Genomic DNA, 21,752 nt, shown 5'->3' with positions numbered 1-21,752 from the left:
ACATTGGAGCAGCGGCTGCAATGTCACGACCACACCCCCTCTACTGATGTCTATGGGAGGGGGCGTGATGACCCCTCCCATAGACATCAATGGAGGGGGTGTGCCGGGACGACACAAGGGCAGGTGGCCGTCACGTCGCGACCGCAGCTCCAAGCCTTCTGCATCAGATTTTCAGAAGGCTGGTGCATGGGACTACCCCTTTAACCCCTTAAGGACCAACGGACATAAATGTACGTCATGGTGCCGTGGTACTTAACGCACCATGGCGTACATTTATGCTCCGCCATGACCGCGAGCACCGTAACGTGGCAGGTCCCGGCTGCTATCCGCAGCCAGGGACCTGCCGGTAATAGCAGACATCCGCGATCGTGCGGATGTCCGCCATTAACCCCTCAGATGCCATTATCAATACAGATCACCGCATCTGCGGCAGTGTGGTACTTTAAATTGATGATCGGATTGCCCGCAGCGCTGCCGCGAGGATGGCGGCCGGAGGTCCCCTCACCTGGCTCCGGGCATCTCCCGGGTTCTTCTGCTCTGGTCTGAGATCGAGCAGAAGATGATCGATAACACTGATCAGTGCTATGTCCTATGCATAGCACTGAATAGTATTAGCAATCTAATGATTGCTATGAATAGTCCCCTATGGTGACATAAAAAGTGTAAAAATGAAAGTAAAGAAAGTAAAAAAATATAAAAAAAGTAACATTTTCTTTAGAAAAATCCCCCTCCCCCAATAAAAATGTAAAATGTCCTTTTTTCCTCCATTTTACCCCAATAAAGTGTATAAAAAAAAATTAATACACATATTTGGTATCGCAGCGTGCATAAATGTTCGAACAATTAAAATATAATGTTACTGATCCCGTACGGTGAACAGTGTGAACGTAAAAAAATAAATAAATAAAACGCCAAATTGATTCTGTCACATTTAAAAAAAAAAAATGATAAAATTTTTTTGATAAAAATGTTATATACACAAATGTGGTATCAATAAAAAGTACAGATCATGGCGCAAAAAATCAGCCCTCATACCGCCACATATACGGAAAAATGAAAAAGTTAAAGCTCATCAAAATAGAAAGATTTTAAACATACTAATTTGGTTAAAAAGTTAGCGATTTATTTATTTTTTTTTTAAGCGCAACAATAGAAAAGATAATACTGTATACACATGGGTATCATTTCAATCATATTGACCCAAATAATAAAGAACACGTCATTTTTACCGTAAATTGTACGGAGTGAAAACAAAACCTTCCACAATTAGCAAAATTGCGGTTTTCTTTTTAATTTCCCCACACAAATGGTATTCTTTTGGTTGCGCCATACATTTTATGGCAAAATGAGTGATGTCATTACAACGGACAACTGGTCACGCAGCGTCCGGAACGTTTAGTTCAGAATGCTAGGTGTGGGGGTCGTGATGCCATAGCCACGCCCCTCGTGATGTCACACCCCCTCAATGCAAGTCTATGGGAGGGGGCGTGACGGATGTCACGCCCCCTCCCATAGACTTGCATTGAGGGGGCGTGGTGTGATGTCACGACCCCCGCAGCCCGTACTCTGTGGCAGTGGAGTACTCCTTTAAGGTCAAAATGGGCTTGGTCCTTAAGGGGTTAAGGAGGGGAGTGCAGTTTACAAAAGAGCGCCATCATGTGTTTATGTGAAATTATCCCATCGTCTGTTTTCCAGAGAGATCTCTTCAACCAAGTTCTCATCCGAGCTGCGGTGAACAGTAATAAAAAATCCCATCAGACATTAGCCAGGTAAAAGAATCTCAGTCTGTTCCTTCATGTCCTAATATAGAGGAACCGATAGGTGCAATTACACCCAATAGTCCTCCATGCCTCATAAGTGCAGAAATTAAAATCCTTAAAGAAGCACTCCGTTTCTTTTGCCCATATCATTGCACTCACTTTCACTAGTATTACAGCACCAATTGTTTTATTCCAGCACAGCTGCATCCATGCGTTTCATTACGGTAACTTGGTCATGTGACCGCCAGTCTGACCCACAGAAAATCTCAGCGCTTAAGGAGTCGGAGGAAGTGGTTCTGGGTTCTTCCAACTTTCCATGAAATACAGGATGACATAATTACATACTAGATCCCCTCCTAGCAGCTCCCAGACAGCCCCCCTTCTCAGCTCTGTCTGTATATTGCTGCTATCTCTATGGTATCAGGATATATATAGTAGTTTTACACCTCCCCTCCAACTCTGTATACTGCTGCTGCTATCTCTATGGGATCAGGATATATAGCAGTTATACACCTCCCCCCAGCTCTATCTGTATACTGCTGCTGCTATCTCTATGGGATCAATATATGTACATATATATATTTTTAATCATACAGCTCCCCTGCAGCTCTGTCTGTATACTGCTGCTAATTCTATATGCTCAGGATATATAGTAGTTATACACCCCCTCGTGCTCTCTGTATACTGCTGCTACCTCTATGGCAGGGCCGGCCTTAGGTGTTCAGGCGCCCTGTGCAAGCTAACCTTGTGGCGCCCCCCCCATAAACGTACACAAAGAGGAGAAAAATATTTGTGACAAATATTTTTATATCTAATAAGTCCCCTGCCCCCTTAATCAGTCCCATGTCCCCCTTCACCAGTCCCCTGCTCCCCTTAATCAGATGCAGTATAGTTCCCCCACATTAGGTGCAGCATAGCTCTCCACATTAGGTGCAGTATAGTTCTCCCCACATTAGGTGCAGTATAGTTCCCCCACATTAGGTGCAGTATAGTCCCCCCACATTAGGTGCAGTATAGTTCCCCCACATTAGGTGCAGTATAGTTCCCCCACATTAGGTGCAGTATAGTTCCCCCACATTAGGTTGGCAGTACAGTTCCCCCACATTAGGTTGGCAGTATAGTTCCCCACATTAGGTGCAGTATGTTCCCCCACATTAGGTGCAGTACAGTCCCCCCACATTAGGTGCAGTATAGTTCCCCCACACTAGGTGCAGTATAGTTCCGCCACATCAGGTGCAGTATAGTTCCCCCACACTAGGTGCAGTATAGTTCCCCCACACTAGGTGCAGTATAGTTCCCCCACATTAGGTGCAGTATAGTTCCCCCACGTTAGGTGCAGTATAGTTCCCCCACATTAGGTGCAGTATAGTTCCCCCACACTAGGTGCAGTATAGTTCCCCACATTAGGTGCAAGCAGGTTCCCCACATTAGGTAGAAGCAGGTTCCCCACATTAGGTAGTAGCAGGTTCCCCCCCCCCCCCCCCCCCCCACGGACTCACACACCCACACAGACACACTTACCTGTCCTCCGCTGCGCTTCTCTCCGGCGTCGGCCTGACGAGTGACGTCACTGACGTCCTCCTGTGCGGGTCTGCGGAGGTAGGTCACATGCGCGACGTCCCTCTTCAGACTCGGGCCACCAGCCAACCAGAGACGCAGAGGAGGGCGGGGTAAGTGAAACCTCCCTGTGTAATGAAGAAAACTGTGCCCTGAAACGGAATGTGACCCTCCGCATAGGGACACAGTTCAGGGAGGGTAGTGGGAATGTAATGAGAGGGAGCGGCCTGCAAAGCAGAAAACTGTGTCCCTGTGCGGAGGGTCACATTCCACTACAATGCACAGTTTTCTTCATTACACTGGCATTTAGCGCTGCTTGCCTGAAGCAGGGCTAAATGTCTGAAGAAGTTACCTGCCCAGCGCCCGGAATGCACGTCGGGCAATACAAATTACATATACCTGGTGCGAGCTGTGTCGGCCACCCGGCGGCCCTGTTGCTATGGCGCCCTGTGCGGCCGCAGAGCTCGCTCACCCCTAAGGCCAGCCCTGCTCTATGGGATCACAATATATAGCAGTTATACACCTTCCCTCCAGCTCTATCTGTATACTGCTGCTGCTACCTCTATGGGATCACAATATATAGTAGTTATACACCTTCCCTCCAGCTCTATCTGTATACTGCTGCTATCTCTATGGGATCACAATATATAGCAGTTATAAACCTTCCCTCCAGCTCTATCTGTATACTGCTGCTGCTACCTCTATGGGATCACAATATATAGTAGTTATACACCTTCCCTCCAGCTCTAACTGTATACTGCTGCTATCTCTATTGGATCAGGATATATAGTAGTTATACACCTCCCCTCCAGCTCTATCTGTATACTGCTGCTATCTCTATTGGATCACAATATATAGTAGTTATACACCTCTCCTCCAGCTCTAACTGTATACTGCTGCTATCTCTATTGGATCAGGATATATAGTAGTTATACATCTCCCCTCCAGCTCTATCTATATACTGCTGCTACCTCTATGGGATCACAATATATAGTAGTTATACACCTTCCCTCCAGCTCTATCTGAATACTGCTGCTATCTCTATGGGATCAGGATATATAGTAGTTATACACCTCCCCTCCAGCTCTATCTATATACTGCTGCTACCTCTATGGGATCACAATATATAGTAGTTATACACCTTCCATCCAGCTTTATCTCAATACTAATGCTATCTCTATGGGATCAGGATATATAGTAGTTATACACCTCCCCTCCAGCTCTATCTGTATACTGCTGCTGCTATCTCTATGGGATCAGTATATACAGTAGTTATACACCTCTCCTCCTGCTCTATCTGTATGCTGCTGCTGCTATCTCTATGGGATCAGGATATATAGTAGTTATACACCTCCCCTCCAGCTCTATCTGTATGCTGCTGCTGCTGCTATCTCTATGGGATCAGTATATACAGTAGTTATACACCTCCCCTGATTCTGTGTACACACATTTGCATGTTTGCAGCTTTTTCTGCATTTCTGGTGTGATTTTCCTTTGCTGAAGAACTATTTTGAGTAGATCCAACAAATCACTGTAAAGTCCCAACAAAAACACTGCAGTAAAACACAGGAACTGTCCAGAGCAGGAGAGGTTTGCTATGGGGATTTGCTTGTACTCTGGACAATTCCTGACATGGACAGAGGTGGCAGCAGAGAGCACTGTGGTCAGACCTGAAAGAACTACACAACTTCCTCCATAGCATACAGGAGCTGATAAATACTGGAAGGATTAAAATTTTGAAATAGAAGTAATTTACAAATCTGTTTAACTTTCTGGCACCAGTTGATTTACAAATATTTTTTTTTTATTGTTTCCCCCCGGGGTATCCCTTTAAATCCCTCAAGCCAATTCTAAGAATCTTCATCATTTTTCTTTCTTTTGCAGAAGCCTTTTAATCGAAAGAGACGTCTTGAGACCCAACTCCCCACTGACCGAGAGGCTGATGAGAAAGGCCACCGCTGTTCACACCCTCATGTAGATCTGATTGATCTGGAATCTGTATACACCGGCGGCAATCAAATCTAATCAGCAATATAGGACTAAATCGTAGACTGAAAACTGCAGGGACACAATCGTTGTCTAAAACTTATTCCTATGGGCGGGACCCGGCAAATGGCAAAATGCTGCTCAAGATCTTCTGTAGAAGCACTGGCTAAGGTGTATGGGGTCTGGCTCGTGATGTCATCACCTCTGACCAGCCCCTACAGCCAACATCACCATCTCCCTGCCCTATACATATATATATCTTTATTGAGATGTTTATATCATGCTGCCTTGTGCTAAACAAGGCCACAGGCAGAGGAGCAGACAGGGATTGTATAGCAGGTGCTGTAACCTCACTGTCAGTCTGCTGTAAAGTGAGATGTTCTGTAACCACTCTGGGCGGGGGAACTAACAGTCGTGCTGTGGAAGAGAAGTCAGCAGGGTGAAAGGGATGTTATTAAAAGCTAAGGGAGAGTAATGCTTTCTGGGAATTGTAGTACTGAGCTACTGCTTCACCAGTAGGTACAGGACTAAGACCCCCCAAAACAAATGCATTTTTGGTGGTTTCAGAACTGTGGCAGACAGGTAAGCAATGCTATATGCTTCAGCATTTTTAGTTTTTTTTAGCTGACATCAGAGGACCCCTTTAAGGCAAATGTCTTTCAGAACCTGAATGTAAATTAGATTGTTTTTCTATATACATGTATGCATTTAAAAAATAAATATATTTTATAAAATTAACTTTTGATTTTACAGAGAAATAAATAATGACCTCTGTGCGATCCCCTTGTTATATTCTTTAGTTATCTATTAAGCAACGCCCCCCCCATCAGTTGCGCCATCTTGTTTTTCATTGTTAGGTATTGCTAATAGTAATGGCTTATAGAGCTTTGTGTGTCACATCCATTAAAGGGGTATTCCGGCCTTATACACCTTATCCCAAGGATAGGGAATAAGATGCCTGATCGCAGGGGTCTCGCCGCTGGGACCCATCTCGATCTCAGTGGAGCCTGTGCCGTGCGCTCCCTCCGAGACAGAGACGTGATGGCCACGCCCCCTTGTGACGTCACGCCAGCCCCCTCTATTCATGTCTATGGGAGGGGGTGTGACGGCCGTCATGCCCCCTTCCATAGACATGAATGGAGGGGGTGTGGCTGTGACGTCACAGAGGCAGCACCCGGCACAGAATGCCCTATGCAGGAGGAAAAATCTAGTTAAAGGGGTACTCCGGCCTTAAAGGAGATCTGTAGTGCAATATAACTTATCCCCTATCCAAAGGAATGGGGATAAGTTATATATCGCGGGGGTCCGAGCGCTGGGGCCCCCCGGGATCTCCTGGACAGGGCCGCGGCAGTATGCTGGAAAGGGGGTGTTCCGTCCCCACATGACCCGGCGGCCGACACGCCCCCTCCATGTACCCCATAGAGAGGATGGGGGCGTGTCGGCCGAGGGTTCATGCTGGGGACGGAACAAACTTCACTTCCTGCAGACTGCCGCGACCCCAGCGCCTGGACCTCCCACGATCTGTAACTTATCCCCTATCCTTTGGATAGGGGATAAGTTATTTTGCGCTGGAATACTCCTTTAAGACATCTTATACCCTACCCAAAGGATAGGGGACAAGACGCCTGATCGCGAGGGTTCCGCTGCTTGGGACCCCCGCAATCTTTCATGCAATACCCCGCTATCATCAGGATGTTTGCTCCGGGTCTGATGAATAACGATCACAGGGGCGGAATATCGTGATGTCACGTCTCCACCCCCTCAATGAAAGCCTAACTTTGGATAGGGGATAAGATGTATAGGCCAGAGTAGGGCCGGGCGGTATGACCAAATATGTGTATCACAGTATTTTTATAACTTACGGCGGTTCCACGGTATATAACGGTATTTTGCCCCCCCCCCCAATCATGTGACCCGCCAGCGCTGTTCTGCCCCCCCCCCCCCCAATCATGTGACCCGCGCACGGTGTTCGGCTCCCCCCCCCCCCCCCCCAAAAATCATGTGACCCGCCAGCGCTGTTCTGCTCCCCCCAATTAATGATCAGCCCAGCGGGGTACTACTCACATATGTCACCTTCAAGCACTGCCCTCCTCCTCTTTGTTGGGGTCCGCCGGCGATGGAACTCACTGTATGCCAGTGGTCTCCAACCTGCAGACCTCCAGATGTTGTAAACTAGTTGTAGTTTTGCAACAGCCGGCTTCTTACATGACAGTGGGCTCAGCCTATCACTGGCCAGGGTGGTACATCGCTCCGGCCGGGGATAGGCTGACGGCTGTCCGACGTTCCCTTCCCCAGCGTGCGGCTGACGTGGGTGAGTTACAGTTTATTTTCTGTATCTTTTGCAGCCCGGGCATAGGGATACAGCGTACAGCAGTGGTCTCAAACATGCGGACCTCCAGCTGTTGCAAAACTACAACTCCCAGCATGCCCGGACAGCCGTTGGCTGTCCGGGCATGCTGGGAGTTGTAGTTTTGCAACATCTGGAGGTCTGAAGGTTGGAGACCACTGGCGTACAGTATAGAGTTCCAGCGCCCGGCGGCCCCCAACAAAGAGGAGGAGGGCAGTTCTTGAAGGAGACATATGTGAGTAGTACCCCGCTGGGCTGATCATTAATTGGGGGGAGCAGAACAGTGCTGGCGGGTCACATAGGATTGGTTCCCCGATGTGGGGACTGCGCTGCGCTAGGCTGATAATACATTCCCGAGGGGGAGGGGCCCAACCGGTATTGCGATATGGGGGAAAATTAATATCGTGCAGCCCAAAAAATTCGGTATTCGGTATGAACCGGTATACCGCCCAGCCCTAGGCCAGAGTACCCCTTTAACTAGATTCATCCTCCTGCATACTGCTCATGCCTTGCCCTTTTGTGTTTTTTACTTTACCCTTCTTCACTGATCAGACCTGGACAAACGTAAAATTATTCCGGATGTTTTTTGGTTTATTTTTGTATAGTCCGGCTGTTGCAATAAACCTGTGCGTATAATATAGTGTACACCAGAAATTTATGAAAAGGAAGAAAAACCAAATGTCAGATTTTAAAATTGCAAAATGATTGATTTCTGCTGTTGTTTGGCTGAGAACAGAGAGTTAGAGGAAGCGGATTCCAGCCCCGAACTGCACGCCGTCACATATCCTGGAACACAGAACACAGAACCGGGTCACTACCGAAGATACAGCAACATTACAGTGCTGGACTATTATAAGAGGAGCGGCTCGTATCAGCCTACAAAACTACAACTCCCAGCATGCCCGGACAGCTCAGCTCCTCCTGCTCTAGAACATGAAGCTGATTGAAATTCCATTCAATTAACCAAAAACTACAAGAATAGCTAAAATGTAACGGTCTTTATTAGAAAATTCCTAAAAACCTATAACGATGATAATTATAAAATCAGTAAACATACAGAGTAGGGGGGTCTCTTATAAGGAGACTCTCCTAAGGGTCAATCCCCAAAATTCACCCAAAAAGGTCAATCCCCAAAATTCACCCAAGGGTCAATCCCCAAAATTCACCCAAGGGTCAATCCCCAAAATTCACCCAAGGGTCAATCCCCAAAATTCACCCAAGGGTGAATTTTGGGGATTGACCCTTGGGTGAATTTTTTTGGGATTGACCCTTAGGCGAGTCTCCTTATAAGAGACTCCGAACTCTGTATGTTTACTGATTTTATAATTATGATTGTTATAGGTTTTTAGGAATTTTCTAATAAAGACTGTTAAATTCAGAACTAGAGATGAGCGAACTTACAGTAAATTCGATTCGTCACGAACTTCTCGGCTCGGCAGTTGATGACTTATCCTGCATAAATTAGTTCAGCTTTCCGGTGCTCCGGTGGGCTGGAAAAGGTGGATACAGTCCTAGAAAAGAGTCTCCTAGGACTGTATCCACCTTTTCCAGCCCACGGGAGCACCTGAAAGCTGAACTAATTTATGCAGGATAAGTCATCAACTGCCGAGCCGAGAAGTTCGTGACTAATAAAATTTACTGTAAGTTCGCTCATCTCTATTCAGAACCAAAAACAACCAAAATAGCTAAACTTTAACAGTCTTTATTAGAAAATTCCTAAAAACCTATAACAATGAGAATGATAAAATCAGTAAACATACAGAGTAGGGGGTCTCTTATAAGGAGACTCTCCCAAGGGTCAATCCCCAAAATTCACCCAAGATTGAATTTTGGGGATTGACCCTTGGGAGAGTCTCCTTATAAGAGACCCCCTACTCTGTATGTTTACTGATTTTATAATTATTGTTATAGGTTTTTAGGAATTTTCTAATAAAAACTGTAAAATTTTAGCTATTTTGGTTGTGAATTTAGCTAAATTGGATTCCCTACCGATTCAGTTTTGAGTAGATTATAATGCACCGGTCATACCTGTCTCCGCTCTGGACTCCCATGGGGATGCAGTAATTTAATTCCAGTCTTGCAATGTTTCCGAGTCGGAGCACGATGCCCGCACCATAGGACCAGCGGATACACTCCGCCAACCTGCGAATGTGAGCTCTGGGGCCTTCACCTGGGTATCAAGAAGAAGAAACACAATGTAACCGCTCCAAAAGCTTAAGGGAGAAATCCTCATAATGATACCACATTCACTAATTTATTTTAAAGGGTACCTGTCACCAAATAAACTGTTCTCAACTACCTCAGGCTATGTTCCCTAACTACTCCTAACACCCCTCCAGCCCTGAAAAAAAAAATTCAGAGCTTTAAAAAGCTGTGTATCTTACCATTCTTCTTGCTCCCAGCAGGAGAAAGTGGGCGTTTCCCAGCAGGCAGGACATCACTGAAGCCTGCTGGGGGACCACTTCCGCCCTCACATGGTTGTGATGAATAGCTCAGGCTCTGTGCATGTTTCAGTCTACGTTGCTATCAATGAGGCTATCCTCCAGCTGTCAAGTCTGTGCAGCTTCTTGTGAGAATCTGTGGAGCTTTCACCTTCTGTGCAGCTGTCAATCAAGCTCAGTGCAGAGAAACACTTCCTGAGTTTGGACTCCTGGCAGGCCAGGAAGAGACTGAACTCTCTGTATTAATTGTGGCAGGGAACAGAACAGAGCCACCTAGTGGCCGTTTTTTTCTATTACATTTTAAACATATTTCTGTTGATAATTTTCAAAGCAAGTGAATGGGAAAGTGTCTGTTAATTACACAAGGAGCACTATATTAAAAGTTTTATTTGGTGACAGGTACTCTTTAAAGGGGTACTACTACTATCTAAAGGATAGGGGATAAGTTGCCTGATCGCGTGGGGTCCCGCCGCTGGGGACCCCCGCGATCTCACACGCAGCACCCCGCTCTCATCGCTCCGGGTCTGATGACTGCCGATCACAGCTGTCTCGCCCCTGCCATAGACTTGCATTGAGGGGGCGGAGCGTGACGTCACACGGGGCGGAGCTGTGACGTCACGATCACCGGTCCCGTCATCAGACCCGGAGCAGATGTTCGCTCCGGGGCTTGATGAGAGCGGGGTGCTGCGTGCGAGATTGCGGGGGTCCCCAGCGGCGGGACCCCGCACGATCAGGCAACTTATCCCCTATGCTTTAGATAGGGGATAAGTTGTCAGCACGGTAGTACCCCTTTAAAGTCATATTATACAAAGACTTTCAGTCTCCCACGATCACTAATTCACCCATACTTTAGTCTGGTTTCACAGGAAGATAATATGGTGGCATTTTAGCGACATAAGTCTTGTAACATGGGGATTTGTTCAGGTCATTGGACCAATGGTCAGACTGGCACGTGTGGATATAATACAGGTACAGAAATACAACTATATTACACTCGTGTGAAGCCAGCCTTCATTTGTATCCAATGTACGTTCTCCCTACCATAGTTCAGGTTGCAGAGGTTTCCAGCATTAAGGAAGAAATGTGTCCTGAAGAGGTCACCAAAACCGCCACGGCCAGGACGGAAGGGGAGTGGGGTGTAAAGATGGACACCTCCCGCCCAGTATGCTTCACCACCAAGATAGTCACCTGCAAGGACAACATAGAAAACGCGACAAACCTCATATTAATTTGTGTATACTTGGGGGGGGGGGGGGGGGGGGAGTTAAATGGGGTATTCTCATAACCAGAAGTTTTCCCTATCCACAGGGTAAGGGGCATAATCAGCAAATCAGTGGAGATCTGACCACTGACCCTAAGAAGGGAGGGGCAATGCACATGTGCGCCATTCATTCTTGTGGGGCTTCCAAACATGGCCATAGGCCGAGCTTGGCAATCTCAGGAAGCCCCATAGAACATGAATGGTGTGCATGCGTGCTGCTACTCTATTCATTTGGAGGACATTTGTCCTGTATTCTCAGATGGGGATTGGGCCCCCACCAATCCACTAGTTCTCCACTATCCTGTGAAGAGGGGATAACTTTCGTGTTGAGACAACACTGACCACAATAGGTATAGGAAGAGGTCTTGCATAGACTACAGGAGTACTTTAGCTGTAGGCTTTGGGCTTAATCAGCTATTCTCAATGACCTGCTCGAGGCACCATTTCCAATTTTTTCCAAAAATACTTCTGTCATCCTATTTAAAGAGGTACTCCGGCCCCAAGACATCTTATCCCCTATCCGAAGGATAGGGGATAAGATGTCTTGGGGCCGGAGTACCCCTTTAAAATACTAACCTTCGCTCTGGGGTCCGATGCTGTACATACTGAACCCCCGCACACTTGTTGGTCCTCCCAAATAAAACCTACAAAATAAATACAAATCAAAATCACTAAATATAACAACAAAGATGATCAACAAGATGTACAACACTATAAACTAAGCTCATCTCCTTCTACTCACCGATCTGCAATACTGGACGGTTTATCTCCGATCGGGACCAGCATGCCGCCCCAGAGGGAAGTGGACAGCACCTACGGAGATTAGAAAAGTATTAGGTACCATTATTTGTACACTGTGCTTGCAATATAGCAAAAGACTTAAAACAGATACGAAGAAAAAAAATAAAAAATAAAAAAACAGTAAAGTCCAAATGTACAATGGTCTTTAAGACCCAGAATTCTGTGCTGATCATAGGCCCGCATAGATGCAGCTGAGCAGGAATAATGGTTAGAATCACCATAAATCTTTGTTAGGGTTGGAGATCAGTTTTTGTGATACAGATCACTGGAAAGTGAAAGTAAAACCTGAATTTTTGTGAATATAAACTGCACAGATCATATACTTCTATATTCATGATTCTCCAATATTATCTCACCGAGTCCCATGCTAGCTTCTTGTTAACTTGTAGCTCAAAATCTTCCTTTAAGAAGCTGACGTCCCCACCAGTGTATCCGGCCAGCTCCTGTGAAGCACAAATATGACCCAGAGGTGAAAGGTCACATAGCATTCGCCCCAAAAGATCACCCCACAAGTGAGCCCATGAGGGCCTGAAGCTGCATCCCCCTCCTCCCATCTCACAATATAAAATGTCACAGAGCTGTAGCTATGTCCCCCCTTAGCTATGTCCCCCCTCCTCCCATCTCACAACATATACATGTCACAGAGCTGCAGCTGTATCCCCCTCCTCCCCTCTCACAGCATATACATGTCACAGAGCTGCAGCTGTATCCCCCTCCTCCCCTCTCACAGCATATACATGTCACAGAGCTGCAGCTGTATCCCCCTCCTCCCCTCTCACAGCATATACATGTCACAGAGCTGCAGCTGTATCCCCCTCCTCCCCTTTCACAGCATATATAGGTCACAGAGCTGCAGCTGTGTCCCCCTCCTCCCCTTTCACAGCATATATAGGTCACAGAGCTGCAGCTATATCCCCCTCCTCCCCTCTCACAGCATATATAGGTCACAGAGCTGCAGCTGTATCCCCCTCCTCCCCTCTCACAGCATATACATGTCACAAAGCTGCAGCTGTATCCCCCTCCTCCCCTTTCACAGCATATATAGGTCACAGAGCTGCAGCTGTATCCCCCTCCTCCCCTCTCACAGCATATGCATGTCACAGAGCTGCAGCTGTATCCCCCTCCTCCCCTCTCACAGCATATACATGTCACAGAGCTGCAGCTGTATCCCCCTCCTCCCCTCTCACAGCATATACATGTCACAGAGCTGCAGCTGTATCCCCCTCCTCCCCTCTCACAGCATATACATGTCACAGAGCTGCAGCTGTATCCCCCTCCTCCCCTCTCACAGCATATACATGTCACAGAGCTGTAGCTGTATCCCCCTCCGCCCCTTTCACAGCATATATAGGTCACAGAGCTGCAGCTGTGTCCCCCTCCTCCCCTTTCACAGCATATATAGGTCACAGAGCTGCAGCTGTATCCCCCTCCTCCCCTCTCACAGCATATATAGGTCACAGAGCTGCAGCTGTATCCCCCTCCTCCCCTCTCACAGCATATACATGTCACAGAGCTGCAGCTGTGTCCCCCTCCTCCCCTTTCACAGCATATATAGGTCACAGAGCTGCAGCTGTATCCCCTCCTCCCGTCTCACAGCATATATAGGTCACAGAGCTGCAGCTGTATCCCCTCCTCCCCTCTCACAGCATATACATGTCACAAAGCTGCAGCTGTATCCCCCTCCTCCCCTTTCACAGCATATACATGTCACAGAGCTGCAGCTGTGCCCCCTCCTCCCCTTTCACAGCATATATATATAGGTCACAGAGCTGCAGCTGTATCCCCCTCCTCCCCTCTCACAGCATATACATGTCACAGAGCTGCAGCTGTATCTCCCTCGTCCCCTCTCACAGCATATACATGTCACAGAGCTGCAGCTGTGTCCCCCCCTCCCCTTTCACAGCATATATAGGTCACAGAGCTGCAGCTGTATCCCCCTCCTCCCCTCTCACAGCATATATATAGGTCACAGAGCTGCAGCTGTATCCCCCTCCTCCCCTCTCACAGCATATACATGTCATAAAGCTGCAGCTGTATCCCCCTCCTCCCCTCTCACAGCATATACATGTCACAGAGCTGCAGCTGTGTCCCCCTCCTCCCCTCTCACAGCATATATAGGTCACAGAGCTGCAGCTGTGTCCCCCTCCTCCGCTCTCACAGCATATACATGTCACAGAGCTGCAGCTGTGTCCCCCTCCTCTCCTCTCACAGCATATATAGGTCACAGAGCTGCAGCTGTATCCCCCTCCTCCCGTCTCACAGCATATATAGGTCACAGAGCTGCAGCTGTATCCCCCTCCTCCCCTCTCACAGCATATACATGTCACAAAGCTGCAGCTGTATCCCCCTCCTCCCCTTTCACAGCATATACATGTCACAGAGCTGCAGCTGTGCCCCCTCCTCCCCTTTCACAGCATATATATAGGTCACAGACCTGCAGCTGTATCCCCCTCCTCCCCTCTCACAGCATATACATGTCACAGAGCTGCAGCTGTATCCCCCTCGTCCCCTCTCACAGCATATACATGTCACAGAGCTGCAGCTGTGTCCCCCCCTCCCCTTTCACAGCATATATAGGTCACAGAGCTGCAGCTGTATCCCCCTCCTCCCCTCTCACAGCATATATATAGGTCACAGAGCTGCAGCTGTATCCCCCTCCTCCCCTCTCACAGCATATACATGTCATAAAGCTGCAGCTGTATCCCCCTCCTCCCCTCTCACAGCATATACATGTCACAGAGCTGCAGCTGTGTCCCCCTCCTCCCCTCTCACAGCATATATAGGTCACAGAGCTGCAGCTGTGTCCCCCTCCTCCCCTCTCACAGCATATACATGTCACAGAGCTGCAGCTGTATCCCCCTCCTCTCCTCTCACAGCATATACATGTCATGGAGCTGCAGCTTCGTCCTCCTCCTCCCCTCTCACAGCATATACATGTCACAGAGCTGCAGCTGTATCCCCCTCCTCCCCTCTCACAGCATATATATAGGTCACAGAGCTGCAGCTGTATCCCCCTCCTCCCCTCTCACAGCATATACATGTCATAAAGCTGCAGCTGTATCCCCCTCCTCCCCTCTCACAGCATATACATGTCACAGAGCTGCAGCTGTGTCCCCCTCCTCCCCTCTCACAGCATATATAGGTCACAGAGCTGCAGCTGTGTCCCCCTCCTCCCCTCTCACAGCATATACATGTCACAGAGCTGCAGCTGTATCCCCCTCCTCTCCTCTCACAGCATATACATGTCATGGAGCTGCAGCTTCGTCCTCCTCCTCCCTGTCTATTTTCTGTATTACTGTCATTTACAGAGACTGCATGCAGGGAAGGGGGGAGCTATATGCTGCTGGAATGTGACGAAGATGGTATATTACATGGCAGTACATATGTATTGCTGTTTACACTACAATAAGCTACACAAATCCAGACACAAATGGTCATCTTATTCAGTGATTCTCACCATGTGTGTCTCCAGTTATTGCAAAACTACAACTCCCAGCCTGCCCCAAAGCCTTTGGCAGTCTGGGAGTTGTAGTTTTGCAATAACTGGAAACACACAGGGTGAGAATCACTGGATAAGATGACCATTTATGTCTGGATTTGTGTAGCTTATTGTAGTGTAAAGAGCAATACAGTTGTAGAAGTTTTTCAACAGGTCGGATAACATTGATCTCATATACCAGATATGCTGGACTTCCACTTTCCCAATGGGCTTAGTATAGGGCAGGTTACCTGGTTGATCTTCAGTAAGGCGCCTCTCTTTGGCAGGATTGTAGAGTTGCGGGAATCAATCACCATTGAATGCTGTAAAAGATAAAAAATAAAATAAAAATATGAGTATTTCTCCAAATACCTAGACTTTCTTACCAGACAAAATGTGCCAAGGTTGTTCAGGGTCATTCTACGCTTCTGTCTATTACAACCTATTGTTATACGGACCTGTATAAGATCAGAGATTACACTCATGTGTCAGATATAGGTGAAGTGTATACCAGATCATAAAACAAATTATAAAATAAATAAAAAAACCATTTCACATGTCATAGAGTAAGGTCATTGGGGTCTGAGTGTTCAGTACCCGGCCGATCACGAGCCGGGAGAAGGAGAGTGCCAATTGGTTGGCGTGGTACCTGGGAGTCTTAAATTGGGCCCTTGCGATGTACCAGAGCTTACTAGGCATATTAAGGTGCATTCACATCACGGAAGCCGGATCCAAAAGGGCGAATTAAAAAAACGGCAGCTGCCGTATGCCCCCTGGACCCGCGCCGCAACCCATTCATTTCAATAAGCCGGACGGAGTCAGCTAGTGAATCCGGTCGGGTCATTTTCGAACCGTAACAGTTTTTGTTGCCGTACCGAAACCGCAGCAGACCAAGGTTTTCAGCCTGTTAAAGGGGTACAAACTGTTCCGAACGCTGGAACGCTCGTGATGTCACATCCCCGCACCCTAATGACATCACACCCCCACCCCCTCAATGCAAGTCAATGGGAGGGGGCGTGACGACTGTCACGCCCCCTCCCATAGACTTGCATTGAGGGGGCGCGGAGTGACATCATGAGGGGGCGGGGCTATGATGTCATGAGCTCCAGCAGCGGAGTACCCCTTTAACAAAAACTGATACGGTCCAAAAATGAGACGACCGGAGTCACTAGCTGAAATGAATGGGGTGCAGCACGTGTCCGGCGGGGATATGACGGCAGGTGGTTTTCTTAATTTTCCCCGCCCGGAGAAAATCATGTTGTGAATGGCGCCTCACATAGCAATATTGAAGCACTGCAGTGTGTGACGTACACAATAAGTTGCATATTGAGACAAAAAAATTATACAAAGTGGCAACTAACGTGTATATAAATATAATGGGGAAAAAAAATCAGTTCATGACTGGGGGCACAGGAGGAGGGGTGGCTCCCGTAACATCACAAAGTCTTGTGTGAATTTGCCGAACTATCAGGCCATGTTCACATCTGTGTTGGAGATCTCTTCAGGGGGCTCCATCGCAAAAAAATTTTTTATTATTATCAGGCCCCAAGCAAAAAAACAAAACAAAAAAAATGCTGCAAAAATCCTGCTAAATAGAAGGAGAAAAGTCAGAAACCAGATATACCCCCCGTTAAAGTCAATGGAATCCGCTAAGCTCCGTTTTTTTTGGCAGTTAAATGATTCTGTGACCGAGGCCCCAAATAGAGGCTCTGAGTCAGATGTGAATGAGGCCTTAAAGGGGTACTCTGCTGCTCAACGTTTGGAGCTCGTGACGTCATAGCTCCGCCCCCTCATTGCAAGTCTGTGGGAGGGGGCGTGACGCCCCCTCCCATAGACTTGCAATGAGGGGGCGGGGCTATGCCATCACACATGAGCAGCGGAGTACCCCTTTAAGATATCGCTATGCAGGACACAAGAATGCATTACAATACTGTAGATCTGCCTTGCTGTTAGGTCTGTCAGCACCCAGAATATTGACAGATTGTAAGCATTGTAGAGCGGAATTCTGGATATAACATGATATTTGACTGAATTTAAAGAGGTACTCCACTGGAAAACACATATATACACACACATATACATATACACATACATATATTCCAACTGGTGCTAGAAAAGTAAACATATTTGTAAATGACTTCTATTTAAAAATCCTTAATCCTTCCAGTACTTATCAGCTGCTGTATGCTCTACAGGAAGTTCTTTTCTTTTTGAATTTCCTTTCTGCCTGACCACAGTGCTCTCTGCTGACACCTCTGTCCGTGTCAGGAACTGTCCAGAGTAGAATCAAATCTCCAAAGAACAGGACAGTTCCTGACATTAACAGAGGTGTCAGCAGAGAGCACTGTGGTCAGACAGAAAAGAAATTCAAAAAGAAAAGAACTTCAGCAGCTGATAAGTACTGGAAGGATTAAGATTTTTAAATAGAAGTAATTTACAAATCTGTTTAACTTTCTGGCACCAGTTGATTTAAAAAAAATAAAATAAAAAATAAAAGTTTTTCACCGGAGTACCCCTTTAAAGACATGATGTCACTTCTCATTGCCCATGAACTGTATAAAGTTTGATGGCGATCTGACTTACGGAGAGAGAAGACTTGAGGGAGTGCCCGCTTTCTTCCCGAATGGCGAATGATGCTGTTCTGGCTAAACAACCAAGTTCTCTCCAGACTCCTTCCCACTTCAAGGTGTGGTTGGTTTTCCATATTGGAAACTGTAGGGACAAAAGAAAAGGGTGTAGAGAATAAGAGACATGGCTGCTTTCCTTCTGGAACAGCGCCCCCCCTGTCCATGAGCTGTGTCTGGTATTGCAGCTCTATGTAAGATAAAGTGCCTGAGCTGTAAGGCTGGGGTCACATGATGTTACCCCAGATTATAAGGCTACATAAGTCCAAGATCATCCCCCCACAAATACCCGGTTCCTTACATTGATTTCTGTAGACACCCCGCGGTCGGTCTCTCGCAGCGAGCTCCAGGGGAACTGACCGGTGACTTTATAAATGTTGAAGCAGAAGCTGCACAAAGAGAAAATATTCATGAGACCCTAAAGGGAAAAACAAAGTCATAAAATCTGCAGCCCACGGAGAAGATTCTTACTTCCTCTCAAAGTTCCCGACTTGCGGCTTAAAGAAGGACAGGCCGTAAGACGTCTCCTTGGTCCCATAGGAGAACTGGAAGGTCATTTTCTCTGCGCGGCCGAACAGGTTGGGTAGTTTGACTCCGAGAACCTGTAGAAAAGAAAAGTTAGAGAAGATGTCAGAGAAGAGAATCAACTGGTGCCAGAAAGTTAAATACTTCTATGTAAAAATCTTAATCCTTCCAGTACTTATCAGCTGCTGTACGCTCCACAGGAAGTTCTTTTTCTTTTTGAATTTCCTTTCTGTCTGACCACAGTGCTCTCTGCTGACACCTCTGTCCATGTCAGGAACTGTCCAGAGCAGGATAGGTTTGTCATGGGGATTTGCTCCTACTCTGGACAGTTCCTGACATGGACAGAGGTGTCAGCAGAGAGCACTGTGGTCAGACAGAAAGGAAATTCAAAAAGAAAAGAACTTCCTGTGGAGAGTACAGCAGCTGATAAGTACTGGAAAGATTAAGATTTTTAAATAGAAGTAATTTACAAATCTGTTTAGACCTTAACCTTGCTCTAGAACAAGGTTCCCCAACCTGTCGTTCTCCAGCTGTTGAAAAACTACAACTACCAGCATGCCCTGACAGCCGAAGGCTGTCAGGGCATGCTGTTTGTTGTAGTTTTTCAACAGCTGGAGAGCCACAGGTTGGAGAGCAGCACTCTATAGTAATTAGGGGGTTAGTAACCATCCATATTCTTGAAATATGTATGATGTCGGGAGAAAAAGGGGAAGGGGGGGGGGGGGGTAAGTTTTTGTGAGCCCTTTCCATTAAAGGGGTATTCCAGGGAATAAAAAGTTTTATATATCAACTGGCGCCAGAAAGTTAAACAAATTTGTAAATGACTTCTATTAAAAAAACCTTAATCCTTCCAATAATTATCAGCTGCTGAAGTTGAGCTGTTTTCTGTCTGGCAACAGTGCTCTCTGCTGACATTTCTGCCTGTCTCGGGAACTGCACAGAGTAGAAGAGGTTTGCTATGGGGATTCGCTTCTACTCTGGACAGTTCCCGAGACAGGTGTCATCAGAGAGCACTTAGACAGAAAAGAACAACTCAACTTCAGCAGCTCATAAGTACTGAAAGGATTAAGATTTTTTTAATAGAAGTAATTTACACATCTGTTTAACTTTCTGGAGCCAGTTGAGATTATATATATATATAAAAATTCCTGGATAACCCCTTCCAGACTCATGAGATACATTTACGTCATGGGTCAGGTGAGGGAGTATGACGTGTGCCTGGAAGCCGGGCCGGCGGCATGCCCGTTATGTACCGGGTACTATCTTCAGCTGATACCTGCTGGTAATGACTGACATGTGAAATCAATATGGCGGCATTTTAAAAGTTCTCATACGAATACCTGGTGGTCCAGTGGTCCCGTGGCCTCTCCCCACAATATAATATCAGAGTGCCGATTAGTTCTCAGGCCATCGCGAGGCCTTTATGAGTTGCCAATTAAAGGGGTACTCCGCCCCTGGCATCTTATCCCCTATCCAAAGGATAGGGGATAAGATGTTAGATCGCCGCGGTCCCGCTGCTGGGGACCCCCGGGGATCGCTGCTGCAGCGCCCTGCCAACATTACTGCACAGAACCAGTTGGCCCTGTGCGTAATGATGGGCGATACAGGGGCCGGAGCAGCGTGACGTCATGGCTCCGCCCCTCATGACATCACGGCCCGTCCCCTTAATGCAAGTCTATGGCAGGGGCGTGACGACCGCCACGCCCCCTCCCATAGACTTGTATTGACGGGGCGGGCCGTGACATCACGAGGGGCGGAGCCGTGACGTAACGATGCTCCGGCCCCTGTATTGCCCGTCATTACGTGCAGAGCGATCTCGCTCTGCGCAGTAATGATAGCGGGGTGCGGCAGCAGCGATCCCCGGGGTCCCCAGCAGTGGGACCGCGGCGATCTAACATCTTATCTCCTATCCTTTGGATAGGGGTTAAGATGTCTAGGGGCGGAGTACAACTTTAAGGCCGCTTTCACACTATAGAATGCTCCATTTTAAAGACCCATTAACAAAACCATTAAAAACGCACGTTAAACTGCTGTTACAAAATCCCATTATAGTCTATGGGATTTTTACATTACCCGTATTAACCCCTCATAGCCCATTATTAATAATGGACGTTATTTTGTGACGGGAGAAAGAACGGAAGAAATAGAGCAGCCACTATTTCTCCCGTTACCTCTCCGTCCAAAAAAATAACGTCCATTATTAATAACGGGTAATGTAAAAATCCCATAGACTATAATGGGATTTTGTAACGTCCATTTTAATGGTTTTGTTAACGGGTCATTATAAAGGATCTTCAAAACGGAGCATTCTATAGTGTGATAGAGGCCTAATATAGCAGACAATTAAAAAGTGTATTTAAAAAATAAATAAAATAAAAATTAGTTATTTAAAATATATAACGCCCCCCCCCCCCACTCCCCCTAATAAAAATTAAAGGAAACACCTTTTCCAAATGAAAATAAATAAATATATAAATAAAAGTAAATGGATGATCGAATGAATGAGTGAATAAATTAATAAATAAATTAAAATAAACATTTGGTATTATCGTTTGCAGAACTGTCCAAACTATTAAATGATAACGATCAATAAAGAAAAATTCAAAACACAAAAAATTACTGATTTTTGGTCACATCCCGGAAAAAAAAAAAAAATTTATAAAAAAAAAAAAAAAAATAAGTGATCAAAAAGTCAATAATACTTCACAAAAGTTTTACTGGAACTACAACTCATGGCGCAAAAATCTTGTCTGAATTTTTTAGATATTTTTTAAAAATAATGAATTCCCCAAGCCCTAAACGTATCCTACCATGCTGCCTTCATTGTTGCCGACCATGGTGTTATAACTTCCGGTTAACCTTCTTAACTCTGTGACCTCAAAGGTGACATCCAGGCCGTTGGGGAGAGCGTCGTCATCTACAAAGGCGTGAACACAAACGCTAAATATTATCGACGATAATAAATGATAGAG

General features: G+C 46.5%; 2 protein-coding genes across 3 annotated transcripts in view; one reads left to right on the top strand and one right to left on the bottom strand.

The window, feature by feature from the left end:
- Positions 1 to 6,689, top strand: part of TTC38 (tetratricopeptide repeat domain 38) — a 31,604-nt gene extending 24,915 nt beyond the window's left edge. For both annotated transcript variants that reach the window (XM_056517417.1, XM_056517416.1), the window contains 2 exons: positions 1,696 to 1,769; positions 5,202 to 6,689. In XM_056517417.1, the coding sequence (XP_056373392.1) occupies positions 1,696 to 1,769; positions 5,202 to 5,295 (168 nt within the window). In that variant the 3' untranslated portion in view covers positions 5,296 to 6,689. The remainder of the gene's footprint in view (positions 1 to 1,695; positions 1,770 to 5,201) is intronic.
- A 1,531-nt stretch (positions 6,690 to 8,220) lies between these two features.
- Positions 8,221 to 21,752, bottom strand: part of SAMM50 (SAMM50 sorting and assembly machinery component) — a gene marked incomplete in the record, with an annotated part of 16,222 nt that continues 2,690 nt past the window's right edge. Inside the window, 11 exon segments of the mRNA XM_056517418.1 lie at positions 8,221 to 8,436; positions 9,679 to 9,820; positions 11,133 to 11,279; positions 11,929 to 11,996; positions 12,095 to 12,165; positions 12,510 to 12,596; positions 15,883 to 15,954; positions 18,215 to 18,343; positions 18,557 to 18,644; positions 18,727 to 18,857; positions 21,591 to 21,697. Of these exon segments, the coding sequence (XP_056373393.1) occupies positions 8,391 to 8,436; positions 9,679 to 9,820; positions 11,133 to 11,279; positions 11,929 to 11,996; positions 12,095 to 12,165; positions 12,510 to 12,596; positions 15,883 to 15,954; positions 18,215 to 18,343; positions 18,557 to 18,644; positions 18,727 to 18,857; positions 21,591 to 21,697 (1,088 nt within the window).

The sequence above is a fragment of the Hyla sarda genome, chromosome 4 (assembly GCF_029499605.1).
Source record: "Hyla sarda isolate aHylSar1 chromosome 4, aHylSar1.hap1, whole genome shotgun sequence".
Classification (NCBI taxonomy): Eukaryota; Metazoa; Chordata; class Amphibia; order Anura; family Hylidae; genus Hyla; species Hyla sarda.
Note: the sequence above shows the minus strand (reverse complement) of the source record. Positions and strands in the feature narration are given on the sequence as shown.